This window comes from Excalfactoria chinensis, chromosome 7 (genome assembly GCF_039878825.1).
Source record: "Excalfactoria chinensis isolate bCotChi1 chromosome 7, bCotChi1.hap2, whole genome shotgun sequence".
Taxonomy (NCBI): domain Eukaryota; kingdom Metazoa; phylum Chordata; class Aves; order Galliformes; family Phasianidae; genus Excalfactoria; species Excalfactoria chinensis.
In genome coordinates this window covers 7940560-7955783 of record NC_092831.1, presented here as the reverse complement: position 1 = coordinate 7955783, position 15224 = coordinate 7940560, and the positions used below count along the sequence as shown (strand labels likewise).

The 15224-nt window shown below is 44.4% G+C and overlaps 1 protein-coding gene across 1 annotated transcript; it reads right to left on the bottom strand.

Annotated features, from left to right (window-relative positions):
* Positions 1 to 369: 369 nt before the first annotated feature.
* PARP14 (poly(ADP-ribose) polymerase family member 14) lies at positions 370 to 14800 on the bottom strand. The gene is made up of 17 exons (XM_072341755.1): positions 14462 to 14800; positions 14233 to 14370; positions 13856 to 13963; positions 12963 to 13253; positions 11857 to 12093; positions 9223 to 11465; positions 8365 to 8601; positions 7867 to 8088; positions 7295 to 7358; positions 6516 to 6665; positions 6058 to 6120; positions 5098 to 5265; positions 4096 to 4302; positions 3401 to 3994; positions 2503 to 2654; positions 1589 to 1763; positions 370 to 1374 (listed from the first exon to the last, which is right to left on the bottom strand). The coding sequence occupies exons 1-17, from the start codon at positions 14646 to 14648 to the stop codon at positions 1088 to 1090; spliced, it is 5523 nt and encodes a 1840-aa protein (XP_072197856.1). The 5' UTR covers positions 14649 to 14800; the 3' UTR covers positions 370 to 1087.
* Positions 14801 to 15224: the final 424 nt, after the last annotated feature.

Sequence of the window (15224 nt, the reverse complement as noted above, 5' to 3'; positions counted from 1 at the left end):
AAAGGGACAATCATCTCCCTGCTCCTGCTGGCTGTGCTATTACCGTCACAAGCCAAGATACCGTTAGCCTTCTTGACCACCTGGACTCACAGCTGGCTCACATTCAGCCCCTGTCAGCTTACACCTCCAGATCTTCCCCCGTGCAGTTTTCCAGACACTCCGCCCCAAGCCCGTAGCAATGCATGGGGCTGTTGCAAATGAAAGGCAGGATCCAACCCTTGGTCTGATTAAGGCTGATCCCATTGGCCTCCTCCTGTTCATCAAGCTTATCCAAACTTTCTCCCTCATTGGTGTCAGCTGCAAGCCTACTGGCGGTGCACTAAATCCCCTTGTCCAGATCATCAATAAGAACACTGAACAGGACAGGCCACAATACCAACCCCTGGTGACCACCACTCATGACCAGATGCCAACTGGATTTAACCCCATCTAGTACCACTCGCTGGGCCTGGCCCTCCTGCCAGTTCTTTTCCCAAAGAGCGTACCTACCTCCTGGCTCTCTTAGGTCACATTTACAGAACCTCTTACTGACCTGCCTGGGAGGGCTATTGTATTAAAAGCAAATAAATCCACATTAGAGACATCAGTCTCCCAGCACTCAGTAACTGACCCCTTGAAAACAAATGCTAAATATCCACTGATCATTTCAGACAAACACAGGCCATTAAGTACAGATAGTTCATTTATTGACAACTGTAAATGACGCCCTGCATCATAATTGATGGTAGCTCCTCACTCTCTTTCAGCAATGTGAGACCAAGCAATCAGTCTTTTACAACTCCCCCACCAGCACAACTGCAGCTAGGATGGCCAGAATACTGTATGGAGGGTCACGGCAGGGGGGGCATGGGACTTCTAATGATAACTGCTGTTAGATTACACGTCAGATTAAACTCATCTTAAGCACAATCAGCTACTCTGAGAGGAAATTCATTAGCCTAGATCAATGATACCAGAAAGTACCAGAGGCTGCTGTATTGGATAAAACTATAAATAGTTTTCACTGCGTATTTGGTTAAACTGTAGGACAGATTTATAAAATAAAAGCTAAGCGATGTGCAATCATGGCTGCAATCAAAACGCTCATCTAAGTGAAAGTGATAAGGTATTCCGGGTAAGCCTGCATATCACTAAAAATGATAAACATGGATGGATTGTTCACATTATCAGTTGAACTGTCATACAGAACCCCATTACTGCCAACAGGTTTTGCTGCTGGAGTAATTGCTCCTCTTGTCCCCTGGGAATACTCTCCAACAAGGACTCGAGCCAAGTACATGTGCTTCTTCCCATTTGCATCTGGTCTTGAGTAGGTGTCATTAGCAGAATAGCTGGCATTAATAGCAAAGTAAGTTCCATTTCCATACTGTGCAGCTGTAGGCAAAAATAAACAAATAAATAGGTTAATTAGTAGCAGTGACTCTCAAGATACACGCAAGCTCTCGAGGTGGCTATTTTGTTTTTGATTTGCAGTAGAGAGATGTAACAAATCAAACAGTTTTGCATACATGTCAGGACTACACAGGCAGCATGGCAAATTATTCCTAGCCCTATGCAGGGAAACCAGTAGTTCTGAAATTCACATTACCATTCCTCCCAGCATAGCTGCGGTTAAATCCATAGTTGTTAATGTGGGTCAACGACTCTGCACTCGTCCCATGGAACAGAAGCTTCTCGTTATTGTTGTTGCCATTTTTCTCATCCATTTCACTCTTTTTTATTTGGTAGATTTTCCACAAAGTTGGGTTCTGTACCCTTTCAATCTGCAAAGTTTAAAAACAAGACGTGCAACAACATAAACAATCCACAGGAAACTATACGAGATAGTTTTGCAGGCTTCTGGGTCATACACAGAACATCCACCTGCTGAGCATGCATGGCTTAAGGGAGAAAATGTTCTGCTCCACTAGAAGAGCATGCTCACCAGCTGCTTTAGAAGTGACTGCTGAAGACTAGTACCAAATACCTCAATTGCAACATCAAACCGATGCTGATTTAAATCAGTTAATCAGATGACACTGCTGTCACTAATCTCCTGTTCACTGGGGGGGGACATCCTAAGTAAATTCTCATGCAACTTGACTGCTGAGTAGTTGATTGCTCAGCAGAAGAAACCTTTACTTGCAGATGTGCTTAGTCCCCTGTCACTCCAGGAGTACCTAATGCTTGAATCTAATAGCTTGAGCCTGGAAAAATTTACTGGAGAACTCAATGACATCCAAACTGGCTTCATACAACCAAACCAGCTCAAATCAGAGCTACCCCATCGAGGAGTGACATGTTAGCAAGCAATCCAGCATACGCTTCTACACTGCCATAAGAGCGGTCCATAGTGCTGAAACAGAACACGTACGTCAATTAGGAAAGCAGATAAAAACTGCGCCCCTTTCTTTTGCTGTAAAGACTCGCCCGACAAATTCCTATGGGAATTATTTTTTCCACTGTTTACCGGTTATTATTCATTAGCTGTATTTGTGCTTAGAAATGATTACATGCTTTTACCTTTTCAATTTTTAGATTTAGTGACGGAGTGGTCTTCAGAAACCTTTCCTCCACTTGTTTGTACTCTTCTGTATCTGGTTTCAATTCCACTATTTTGAGTTGCTGGTTTTGCATGTCGCCCCATTTTTCCGGGGGTGCTGTTGATTCTTGAGCTGCAGAAGAAGCACATCAATCATTTACCCAAACCCACTGCTTAAAGCAAAACATGCCTTGCTACAAACTCCTCTGAAAGCCTATACATCTAGCTTATCATTTTTGCCTGTTCGCTTACTGTCAGCCCAGAGTCTATCTTTTAAAAACAAAGAAACAAACCAACCAACAACCCAAACAAAACCCAGAGGCGTTCGATGCTTTGGTTTACAGATGGTCATTGCACTGACAACTGATGTGTTGGAATGGGTACCTCCTAGACAAAACTGTTCCCCTACTTAAACCTTCTTAAAACTTGTTTTCAAGTGTTAAATGGAAAATAAATTGATCCCATGTAGATATAAAATGAGCCCCTGTAAAACGGGATGAAGAAAAGTAATCCACCAGGAAGAGTCCCGTAAGGACAGGAGAAAGACAGCTCTTTGTAGTGGAAGTCACTGAAATAAATAGAAAAAGGCCCATCTTGAGAACAGAAATGATTTAGAATGACAACTGCTACAAGCACGCCTAATTATTGCTGGTAAGCCTGTTAAGAACCTCTGAATGCATTACCTATATTCCCAACACTTTTAAATAACTGCACAATTCTTTTCTTGTCATTTCCCACTCTAACACCTCCTTTGGAAATGGACAAATAGCACCTCACAATCCTCTACATATTCTTCCTATTTCTTACTCTGACTCAGCTAGATGCAGCCTGGCTTTGTGTGTGAATATCCACCCAACACATCAAGATGCTTTTACCAACCTGCAGATTTATCAGTACGTGTGAGTGTTATACGCTGTCCTTCCTCATTTGTAGCATATCTACGTTCTATATCCACCTTGTACTTTTTCTTGTTAATGATGATTGAAACATCTTTCTGCTTTCTTATAAGAGCACTTTCCAATAACATATTTGTCATACAGTCAAAGGACACATAGGAATCCTTTTCCAAGTATTTCCACTCAATTAAGTTTTGGTAAAGTTCTGCCTTGATCACTTCATATTTAGCAATTTTAACCCTGTGGATCATGTCTTGAATACTTGAGTAAGCAAGCCAGACATCTTTGTTAAATCCTGTAATTCGAATAAAGTTGTCTCCCAAGAAAAGAGCAATATTTAATCTCTTTTGTAGGTCGCGCAGTTCCTCGTTCTCTGCCTCATCAAAATCCGAGATGGAGTCATCCTTGATTTCTTTTTGAAACTGCTCCTTCAGAATTGTACTTTTCAGCCAGGTTTCTGCTTTTTCCACTTGTTTCTCGTTTTCACCGCAGATCTGAATGACAGCCTGATCAACTTTATTTTCCAAAATCACTTTGCGTTTTTCCTTCGGAGGATTTTTCTCAGGCAGCACGAGTGCTACAACGAGACACACAAATGCTGTTAGTAGCACCAGCTGAGAATGTTTAATATTAAACGAATTGATGTATTGCCTCTATTTACAAGTGATGTCTACTTACATGCCACCCTGGAAAGAAATGATTTTGATTTAGTTTTTCCAGGATTTTCTCTTTTTTTCATGCTTGTATGGAACACACTCAGCAGATGTGACTGAAAAATGACTATTTTAACAGTTTTCACAGATGGAGTAGAGTTATTCCTTGCAAAGTCAGTTATTGCATCCATCATCTCATCGGCTACCACATCTGGAAGACGGCCTGCCTGTCCTGGAACAAGTTATAAATAGTTAGCCTTGACAAGGTTTATAACGTCTTTAGAAGAACAGCTATGATCATTCCCGTAATCACACGGGTAACAAATGACTCACAACTGACTTCACGTTAGCAATTTAGAAATGGAACCTTGCTATCGCTGACACAGCAACTGATAAGGTAACGATGTTGATGAAATCGCCTGGGTACCTACCTGACAAGCCAGAGGACTGGCTCTCAGTAGGGACCTCTTTGCTTCTAAAACAGCTCCAGTTTTATTCATGCAAGAAGTTTCTCCATGTTGAAACCATAAATCTGATTCTCTTACTATAAGGAATTTTGTTACCCTGTTTTCTCATTAGATCAGCAAAAATGGCTAATCAGACATTTTTGACATGTTCACGTTCCGCCCAGATCATACCCACTTGTGTGTCTGCTAGACAGAATTCCATCATCTACTGATTTTACCAACAGAAAATTAGCTCTGGATTTAACCAGTGAGTTGCTTCACATTCCATGCTGTGGTAACAAATACTTACGGTTCTCCGTATATGTATGTATATATCATAAATAAACTTCAATCTTTGTTACCAAGAGTCAGCTCTAGAGCACTCGTACTCATTACCTACTGTCTAACTGCAAAGATTAAGTTCCCAGTCTCTTCATAAGTTTCCGGTGACATTTTTAAAGGCTGCAGTTTCTGAATATTTTTTGCACTAAAGAACTACCTTTCCAGACAAACTAATATTTCAGCTCTGAGATCTGCAGAACTTGCATGTACTGAACCAGTGGAAAAAAGAAGACACAAACCTGTTCCAATTGCTGGGAAGGTAACTGAGGTGTACTGCTGTAATTCACATTCCTGGAGCACTTTGGAGATTGGCACTTTGATATTATTTTGGGCAACAAAATGGATTATTTTTTTGCACGGCAAGCTTCCTGCTTTAGTGGTTATATAGCCATCATGAGGCTGCAAGGCTGAAACGTAAGCAGGAGTTAGTAAACAATCAACAGTTATTTACAATATGTGTAGTAATCAACATTAGGAGATAAGAAACGATAACAAATGCATCCCGGAATAAGCTTCAAGTCTCTTTCTGCATGCTGATAAATACCCTCCTCTCTTTATTTTGACTTTCTGGGATTCACTTTATGATTGTGAATTATTTGCCTTGTTTGCCAAATAAAGTTTTGCGTGCCTTTCTTTTCCAAGTTTGCTCTGCAGCTCATGCAGACTAAGCACTACAGTCAGTCTTTACACAAGACTGCTCATCTCCCCCATGTAATTCTTTCCTTTCATTGGTCTTGGCAGCTGACCTCCACACCAGAGACTGTCTCACTTCCATTAACAATATAAGGGAAGCCTGAAAACAGGCTTTCAAGCCAAATACTTTTTCATCCTTACTCCCCATTCACTGTGTTTACTGTTCACTAGCTCAGTTTGATCTACAAATGCCTCTTCTAAGGCAGGAACCCAGACGCAAAGATTTTCCCTCTCAGTCATACAGAGGGTACAGTAGTGGGTTGTTATTGAAGACAACAGTAAACATAGGTGGATCTAGTTCTTTACAAAGGTTTAGATGATGTTTTGTCCTGGAAATTCCTTTTCCTTTCCCTGTTTTACACATATCACATTAACTGATTAAAGAGTAGTTGCTGTGACACAATGCATAAGACAGATAGGTGTGCAGTAGGCACTGAGAAAGAATTCCAACTAACTCCCTGTCATGCAAGTGAGCCTTCAGAAAGGAGAGAAAAGTTGCACCATACCTAATTCAGCACATTCGTTTTCAACCTCTTTTCCAGCACCTTCCAAAATCGCTTTAGAGACACCTTGAGTGAGAAGAAGAACACGATTCCACAGTCACTACATTGAAGTACTCCCTGAGGCAGAATCAGATACTGCATAGTCTCTCATTTTTGGTAAAAGCACAGGTTATGATTGGATAGCATTGTTTTAGGCTTATGCTTTTCAAGTCAAAAAAGACATCTTGAGAAACCTGAAGAGTTTCACTGAGGTAAAAATCACAAATAAGGTTTATTTCCTTTATTCTAAGAGATGCTCCGTGAAAAGACTCTATCGAAAAATTAAAGTTATTAATTTCACTTTTCTGCAAGTCTTAAATGCATTATCCAGCGGCACTGAATAACAAGAAAGCTTCCCGCTCACCTTACCTAGTCCTCCCAACCACATACACTATTTTCACACGTAATACCAACTGAAGTACCTGCTTTAGCATTGAAAGTTGTGTTTGATATGTTTACAATGACATCTCCAGTTTCCTTGGTAATATCACCAGCAGCCACTTGGAACGTGATGGAACCAATCCTCATTTCATATACATCCTGTGCTGGGTTTGAAACAGGACTGAAGAAATCTGCAGGACATAAATACAGAGACTGAGCAGAGGAGCATTCCTGGGTATAATGCCTGCAGAGACCACAGTTTGTCTCTGGACTCTACCTGTGAGAACACTGCCCACATCACTAACTGAAAACCATTCCTTCTCATGGGAGTCTCAGACCAACCTTCACTTACTCCCATCATTGCTATTTATGCTGAAATGGTAGGAAAAAAAAAAAAACATGTTTTACTACACTACTGCTATAGAGAAGTTTCTTTGCAACACGTATCTGTATCAGCCTTTATCAAGCATGGAGGTAATGCCAGCAGCAAACTTTTCAAGTCTTGCTCCTTTGCTCTGGTCTCAAAGGGAGTTTTGGGGCAAGTTCTCTACTACATGACAGCAACTTTTTGTCTATGTAAAAACTTGATTGAGTTTTCAACAAATGCTCATTTTCGACATTCTGCAATCCCATCAGATTGGACTGGACTGAAGACATTTCAGGCTGGTTTCACTGTTGATCTGAATGTAGCTTTGAGAGTACTCCCAAGACGCCCCGTTAAGACACATAACCAGGAACTGACCAGTTCTTCCCAGGAGATAAGGGAAGACTGCAGTAGGAATACATCACCACGAACATAGCCTCTGTACAACAAACTTACCCGTGGTTTCGCTATCCTCATCTACCTCATTGCCACATCGTCTCTCAAATACATTTGAAAATGCCTAGAAAAAGGAAACGACAGTCAACCCTTGTAGTAATGAGTGGAAGCATAGAAACCTGCTCTAAAGCGACACCAAAAAAAAAGGGGGACGCAGAACACTGGTTTGCTTTCCATTGGAGAATTTTACCAGCACTCAATCCTAACATAATCATTCTTCTTAGACTTCAGCTAAACCCTTGGAAACTCTTCCAAGAGTGAAGACATCTATGCAGAAGTTGCAGTGAGTCTGTCTGTAGGTGAGCCCTATGTATGGAAGAATCAAGCACATTCCTAAGAGTAATTACACTTTCATCTGTGTTATTGCCAGGGAATAAAAAAGGACAGGAAGCAAGCAGGGCTGCACAGGACAAGCTACATGCAAAAGACACTGCCAGCAAACTGCTGTCTGCTTTATATGATAACAAACAGCCTGCAGATTCTCTGGAGAGCAGCACATAGCCACATACCACGAGATAGATCCAAACAGGATAGCATGCAATGGAGAGAGAATAGCACAGTAAGTAACTCACCTGAATATTATTTACGTCTTTTGGATGCAACAGAAAGTGAACTTCCTGAAGAGAATCTGTTTTCCTTTTACTGCTGAATTCATACACCTTGTCAAACAGCAATTTAGCAACAGCAGAACTTGGGAACCCTAAATTCCCTGTTCCAATCGCTGGGAAAGTAATGGACCTTAAAGACAGTTCCTCAGCAGTCTGCAGGCATTTGGTGATGATCTTGCCCAACATCTGTAAAGCACAATTCTTTTATCAATTACTGGAATTTAATTTTTCCTGAACTATTATTCAGCTAAAAGGTAAAGTGCCATCTCTTAGCACCAAAGTACAATCACACACACCAGTAAGAACATGCTAGTTAACAAGGTGCGAGCAACACAGCTCAAAAAACAGCCCAAATTCACTCATCTCCTAGGATAGCCTCCTTCATTTCAAAGGACAAGTTGCATTAAATCTTCTATAAAGCCCATTCAAATTAAGAGTTTAGCTAAATAAAAACTCTTGTACCTTCACTGAAGATTCACTTCCCTGTGACCATCCAGGTGTGACAGCATGAAACACATAATGGCAACTCAGTCCGTAGCCTTTTGTTGTGAACACAGACCCTTCACTGTGTGATTTTCCTTGGCCTTCGTCATGTAAATCTTCCTGAAGCCTTGGCCCTGCCTTGCTTAGCAAAGCTTTGGCAAGCTGTCCTTTCTCAAGCTGTAGATCTCCACCAACACTGATGACAACACCATCTGTCTGAAAAACACACAAGCAAGAACTCCAGCTTTAAGTAATGACTTCAAAGGTTTTCATAGTTTCATCACATAGAGCCTATCTGCTGATTTGCAAGCAAAGTTTCTAGGGCAGCAATTGGAGTAAACAAGGCTTGGGAATAAAATAGAGAAGCTGTGATTAGTTCTAGTACCACGAGCCTGCTTGAAGCAGTATAAAAGCTGAGTTAACAGTGGAATAAACTTCAACCTGATAGAAAATAAGTTAAAATTCTGCATTCCCCAGGTCAGTATCCTACAGGCACACAGCAAGCCGGGCAGCTTTGGGCCAAGGGCTCAGCAGTACAGGCACGGACCAGCTGTGCTGCTATGGGACACAGCAGGTCCAAGAACAGTCAAACTGCTCTCCAATGGCAGGGTACTCATTAACTGGCACTGAGCACCTGCTTTTATCTCTGCACAAGTGCCATATTTCAGCTGTATTCTTGCAATCAGGATGTCCAGGTGATGGACTCAGGGATTTTGTTTGCTGTATTTTCTTTTTAAGGTTTTGTTTCTGTTTTTCCCCCTTTCCATATTTAAAAAAACATGCAAAAACACGCTTCCTTTCAGCCTGGACAGACAGCGTCTCACTGAAAACACTTACTGTGACATCTTCAATGCTTCCTTTTTTCAGCATGATGTTGAGACCCTCCGCAGTTGTCACCAATGCAAAGTTCATGCTGCTTTGAGAAGCTGCCTTTTTGCTAGGCTGATGAACTCTGTTGGTCTGCTGCACCGGGTTGTTAAGAGGTACATCATCTAAAAATACTTCTTTCAATGCCTTGATGAAAGCCTGAACATTATCCTCTATGATATCCACAAGATGGATCTCCTTCAAGCAGCTGTCCCTGCTGAATTCTTCCAGGGTTTTCTTGATGGCTGACACAATCGCATTTGCACACTTGTGCAGCGGGAAGCCAAAAATCCCTCCGCTTACAGAAGGGAAAGCTATGGAGCGATGATTATACGTTTCAGCCAGCTGCAGGCTCATTTTAATGGCCTGTCCTAACAAGTGCACACACTTTGCTTCATCCTGCTCCTTCCACCGGGGCCCAACAGCATGGATGACCTGTTTGCAGGGGAGCCTCCCCGCTCCTGTGATCACCGCGTCCCCAGCCTTGAGATGCCCCATCTTCCTCACCACCTCATCACACTCAGCCTGCAGCTCTGGACCAGCTGCCTGGAGCAGCGCCCAAGCGAGGCCACCGATGTGTTTCAAGTTTTCATTTGATGCATTCACCACAACATCAACATGATGAGTGCACAAGTCGGCTTTATAAACCGCTATTAGAACTCCTTGCACGGTCATCTGTGCATAGCACTTGCCTACGTTACTGTGTTGTTGTTGTACTTCTGGATACTCTTGTGGCTGCTCTTCCAGCCTGATTAGGCAGTTAAACTCCTGTTTCACACTGGCAGCAAAAAAGGGTTCTCTTTCTTTGAAATACGACTTGGCTCCTGGCTCATTAATTACCACACACTTGTAATGCAGCCCGGACAGCATTTGCTCAATTAGGGTAGTTCCCTTCAGCACCTCTCTTCTGGGTCCGCTCAAGGATATAACTTTAGTAAAGTCAATTTTCACACCTTTATTCTTTAAGTCATCCAAGACAGAGGTCTTCTCTTTCTCGATGTACATCAGGACTGCCACGGGCTTTCCTCCGATGACTTTCTGTACTTGTGTGTTCTCATCTACAAAGTTAAAAAGATCTTCAAAGGCTTTTGCTACTGCTTGAGAAAAGCCAGCAACAATGATCTCACCCTCCTTCTGAGTGACTGTTACGGTTGCATTACAGCAGTTCTCCTCAGTGAGCGCTGTCCATTCCTCCTTCTGGATGACGGACTCATCTTCTAAGGCAATGCTTTTGTAGTCCAGTTCCTTCTTTAGCTCTTCTTCTGCTTTTAGGAGAGTTTCCTCATCGTTTCCTTTCAGGAGGACAGCATCTGGGCCAAGCTCGTAAAAGGCACTGATGTGTTTCGACAAAAACAGGCTCTGCGACAGGGTTTCGTTATCAATACTTTGTAAAAACTGGAAAACGAAAGGGTGGAGAGTAACAGATTTCTTAGTGATTTTTTGCACATTAACCAGTATCTCCCCTTTGACTTTATAAACTTCCTCACGCAGTCCATACAGGTTAATTATCTTCTGCATATGATCGTAAGTTAGGTGCAGATCTGGGAATTCCATGCGAATCCTTTCTTCGAGCCCGATACTCTGCAAAATTGCAAAGTCCCCTGGACTCAGAATCACTATTTCTTCAGTTGTTCGTCTTTCTCTTTCAATTTCTTTGGTGACTTCTTCTATCAGCGAATTCAGTTCTCGGACAACATTCTTCAGAACATCTTTGTGGCCAACTACGACAAGTAAACCCTTGGAAGTAAATGGGATCATCAAAAGTTCGTTGTGGGTTTTAATGTTGCTTCTAATGGCTTCCCACACCTCCGTGCTGACTTTAAGCTTCTCTACTTTGTACTTGGATATACTGAATGAAAATGTTGTGGAAGCCACCGCATTCCATGTCCTGACCAACTGAACCACCGATCTCTTCCTCTCAGACAAAGCAGCTGAAGGATGAAGAATAACTTTAGGCTCTGCACAGTTGCCTTTAGGCCATGTTATCTCACAGTGACAATCTGCCATCTCAGAACGTATCGCTTCCATGAGGCTATTTTTTCTCTGTAAGAACTGCCAGATAAAGGGGTCCAGCGGCACCGTAACTGGATCTGGTTTCTTTATCTGCGGCCCTTCCTTTCCATACAGAGCTGTTCCCAGTGACTTGTAGTAAGGATAGACAGAGATCGGTCTTCTGTTGAGCGAGTGCTGCTTTGACAAGATGTTGTTTACGTCTAAAACAAACAAAACAGGTTATGCTATTGCCAACACGTAAACCCAAGGATCTTTAAAAATATTCGCTTACCATAATGTTTATGTCCAAGAAGAGTATTACACGAAGCTTCCCCCCTTTTCAAACAGCAGTAATTCCAAATTACTGAAGAGTAGTTTTAAATGCCAAAAGCTAAACTAGGAAGAGGCAGCTGAGAACTAACACTGCCTGCCTCCAGGATGAAATACATGCAGCACAGCACTGCCTCCGTCCCCATCTCTGTTGTACTCTATTCAAACTGCCTCAAAAATGCTGGATTTGAGAGCAAAACAGCCATTTCTTCAGAAAACCTGAACTCGGGTCTTTAAGTGAAAGAACCACAAAGAAATAAAGGCTGCACAACTCCGCGTTACCTTGATGGTCCCTGAACGTAATGATAGCTGCACCTTCATTATGCAGTTGATGAACGTCTGCCACTTGCGCGCCTCCATTCTTCTTGTTCTCAAAGTACATAGATATATAGTCACTGGGTGTGTTAGGTGGTATATTTTCAGCTCTGATACAGTTTGTTAACTCAAGGAGATGCGCAGTTAAGTTTTGCTTCTTTGCCCTTTCGCTTTGGTTTAACTTCTTAGCAATGTCCGCTGTAGCTAGAAAGAGAAACAAGGGAAAAAAAACAACCCAAGATTGAACCAGCAGCTCAATCTCTGCTATGATAGGAGCGGGCTGTCACTGTATTACAAGCCATCTGTCAACACAGTGGTGTCCATACAGCTACATCTTGCCACATAAGAATGTTCTTTCTTTCTTCCCACCCTCACCTCTCCTCAACTAAAATCTAAACTAAACTAAAGTCTTGGCAGGAACCAGGACAGCCCCTCAGCTTCTCACTGGTGAGAAGCAGCAGCAGACAAACCCCTCAATCACCTGGATGATGCCCACATCATCAGTCACCAATAAAGCAGGAAAAAACCCAAATCCACAATAACAAATGACAATGAGCATGCAGTTGCTCCACAACTAGCTGGTGTTGAAACATCAGGTGAGCACGTGGAGTTAATTCCACAGCAGGCATCTGGGGAACAGCTTTAAGATGCTGCTGCTTCCCCAATAATAACTAATAACCAATTCCCTAATAACTCCCTAATAACCTTAGAAGGTTCTGTCCTAACCAGTTCAGTTTCCCTTTAAATCCATGCGAACTTATGACAACACATTTTGGCAATTAGAGCCTGTTATCTGTTCTATGACCCATCTTATCTTTTAATGGCATTGTACACAGCTGACTTTCAGGCCCATCCATATTCTATTCTTTATTCCCATTTTCACTGGCCTTTGCACCTTACAGATAAAAGACTTCACGGACTGTTACAGACCCGGACCTCATTTCAAAGGACACCAGATGAGGTTCTTCCTTACACCTACAAGAGGACACATTGTTCCCTTCCCACTTGGACTCCCTCCCAGGAGCACAGAAGCAGCCAGGCAAGAAAAACTCACAATCCAGATTCTTCCTTACCAGCATTTCCAGTGAAAGCAACAACTGCAGCCCGCAGTTCAGGTATCATTTCCACACTGAAGTCACCATCTTCCTCCGACAAGTCACTGATGTTCTCCACCAGCATGGTTAACATATAACTGCTTATGTTTTCCCTCACATTTTTAAGCACGATTAAGGGGGAAGGAGGAGATACTTCAGTTCTTTCCACTTGGCAAAGCTCTGGGGCAGTCTCCATCTCACCAGCCTTCACAACCAGCTCAGGCTTCTCAGCTGATGGATGCTCCCATTGTGAAGCTTCCTGGGCACCAGCTCCATGTGGAAACAAACAAGAAAAATGCCATTTTCCCCTTCTTCCCACCCTGGGTGGGTAAGTTTGACATGGGATACTTTCCTCATGGGGAAGAAGAAACAGAAATGGGGCAAAATTACATCAAAAGTTTGTGTCAGGATGAAAGCGACTCTGTGATCTACGTGGCTCAGTCCCCCCTAAATAACAAACCAAGGTAGGACGGGGTCCTTACGCTGCCTCACTGAGGAGGTGCTGCTGGTGGCAGCTAGGAATGCCCTTGCAGGGTGTAGAGATGGCTAGTATACAGATGTTAAAGAAGATGATAGTAAATGTACAGAGATTATAAGTAAAAGGGAAACTCACCAGTGGTGGTGCCTTAGCTGAGGAAGCTGAGGCAGTCTTCACTGATAAGCAATCTCCAAGAGATACTGCCTCAGTGAGGGTCAGCCCTTAAATGAGGTCTCAGAGGAGGTGGAGTCGAGCTCCACCCTTTCCATGAGCACAGCTACATCACTCTCACCTGTGCTCCCATAGCTGACCCCATACTTGCCTCAGCTGATCAATCAGAGGTTCAGGCTGTGATTACCAATCTCCCACACACAGGGGCACCCTTAGCACTCACCGTGCATCTCCGGAGGCACTTCCCGAGGCAGTGTGCGCTGCGGGGACAGCCCCGTACCTGCGGCCGGCGGTTGGGGGTGGATGGGCACAGACGGCACGGGTTCGTCAGCTGCAGATAAACGATAGCGCACCCTCAGCCGCCGCGTAGGTAACGAAGACAAGGCTCAGTGTGCGTACTCCAGAGCTGGCACGGCGTGGATTTCGCTTTATTTTACGCAGGCAAAGCCGCAGGCTGAAATATTTTGCCTTGTTTCTAACCACGCGGCTGCAGGAGCGCGCTCTGAGCTCGCGAAGCCCCGGCAGGAAGGAGCGGGGCGGCGGGCGAGAGACGTCCGTCGCGTAACAGCGAACTCCGACGGACCTCCGCCCGCCGCTTACCTGGCGCCTCGGGCTCCGCGGGCGGCTGCTGCGGGGAACGGGAGCCCTCCTGCGGCAGCGCGGTGACGAGCAGCGACAGCTTCCCGCGGGGTCCCCACTCGACTTCGTGCGCCGGCCGGTCCAACACCCGCCGCATCACTGCGGACACCGCACGCACCCGTCAGAGGATGGGGGCCGCCGCCGCACGGCCGGCACCGCTGCGGCCACCGCCCCCCCCGTCCCGGCTCACCGTCGGGTTGTGCGAAGCAGACGAGCAGCTGCCCGGCTCCCCCCCGCAGTTCGCACTCGCCGCCTCCCGAGCGCTTCGGGCTCTGGAAGTAGAGCAGCAGCTTCTTGCGCAGCGCGGCCGGCGGCTCCGCGGTGCCCCAATCTCCGCGCACCAGCAGCGGGAAGGAGCCCGGCCGCGGCCCCGCCATGGCTGCGCTGCCCCTGCGCCGCTCCCCTTTCGCTTTCGTTTCTTCTCCGGGGAGAGCGGAACCGCCCCGCCCTTCCCGCTGTGTTACATCCCGGCACTCCAGCTAATTTTGCTCTTTTGGACCTTATTTTTGGTAGGCAGCCCCAGCGTCGTCTGTCAGCGGGGTTTCACTCCCAGAGGCATCGGGAGCCCTGCTAACGGATATTGGCATTCAGCTGTCAGGTTAGTGTGGCTGGAATCACCATCACACATCACATTTAACTAATGAAAGGTCACCTTGTTTCCCATCATTCAGTGGCCAAGTGTGTTCACCTGTGTGTAAGCCTCAGCAGTGTGTGCTGTCCCACTTGCCTTTGTGGGCTACATGCCTGTTTATAGCTGTGTGTGTTGTCCAAACCTATGGGGAGAAGATAGAATGCTTCCTAATGACATCCTTACCCTTACTGATGTTTTGAAGGGTCTAGGGTCAAGTCTTGCTATTTCTTGGGTACCCATTGGAGGAAAACCCCTTCTGCCACATCCTGAGTCACATCCACTTGGTCATTACCAGCACTGATGGCATCCTTGTTTGCTCAGT

Coding starts and splice junctions, on each gene's coding strand:
- PARP14 (XM_072341755.1), bottom strand. CDS start 14,648: ATGGCGGGGCCGCGGCCGGGCTCCTTCCCGCTGCTGGTGCGCGGAGAT. Junction 5,266..6,057: donor AAACGAATGTGCTGAATTAG/GTATGGTGCAAC, acceptor CTTACGTTTCAG/CCTTGCAGCCTCATGATGGC. Junction 3,995..4,095: donor ATTTCTTTCCAGGGTGGCAT/GTAAGTAGACAT, acceptor GTCTCGTTGTAG/CACTCGTGCTGCCTGAGAAA.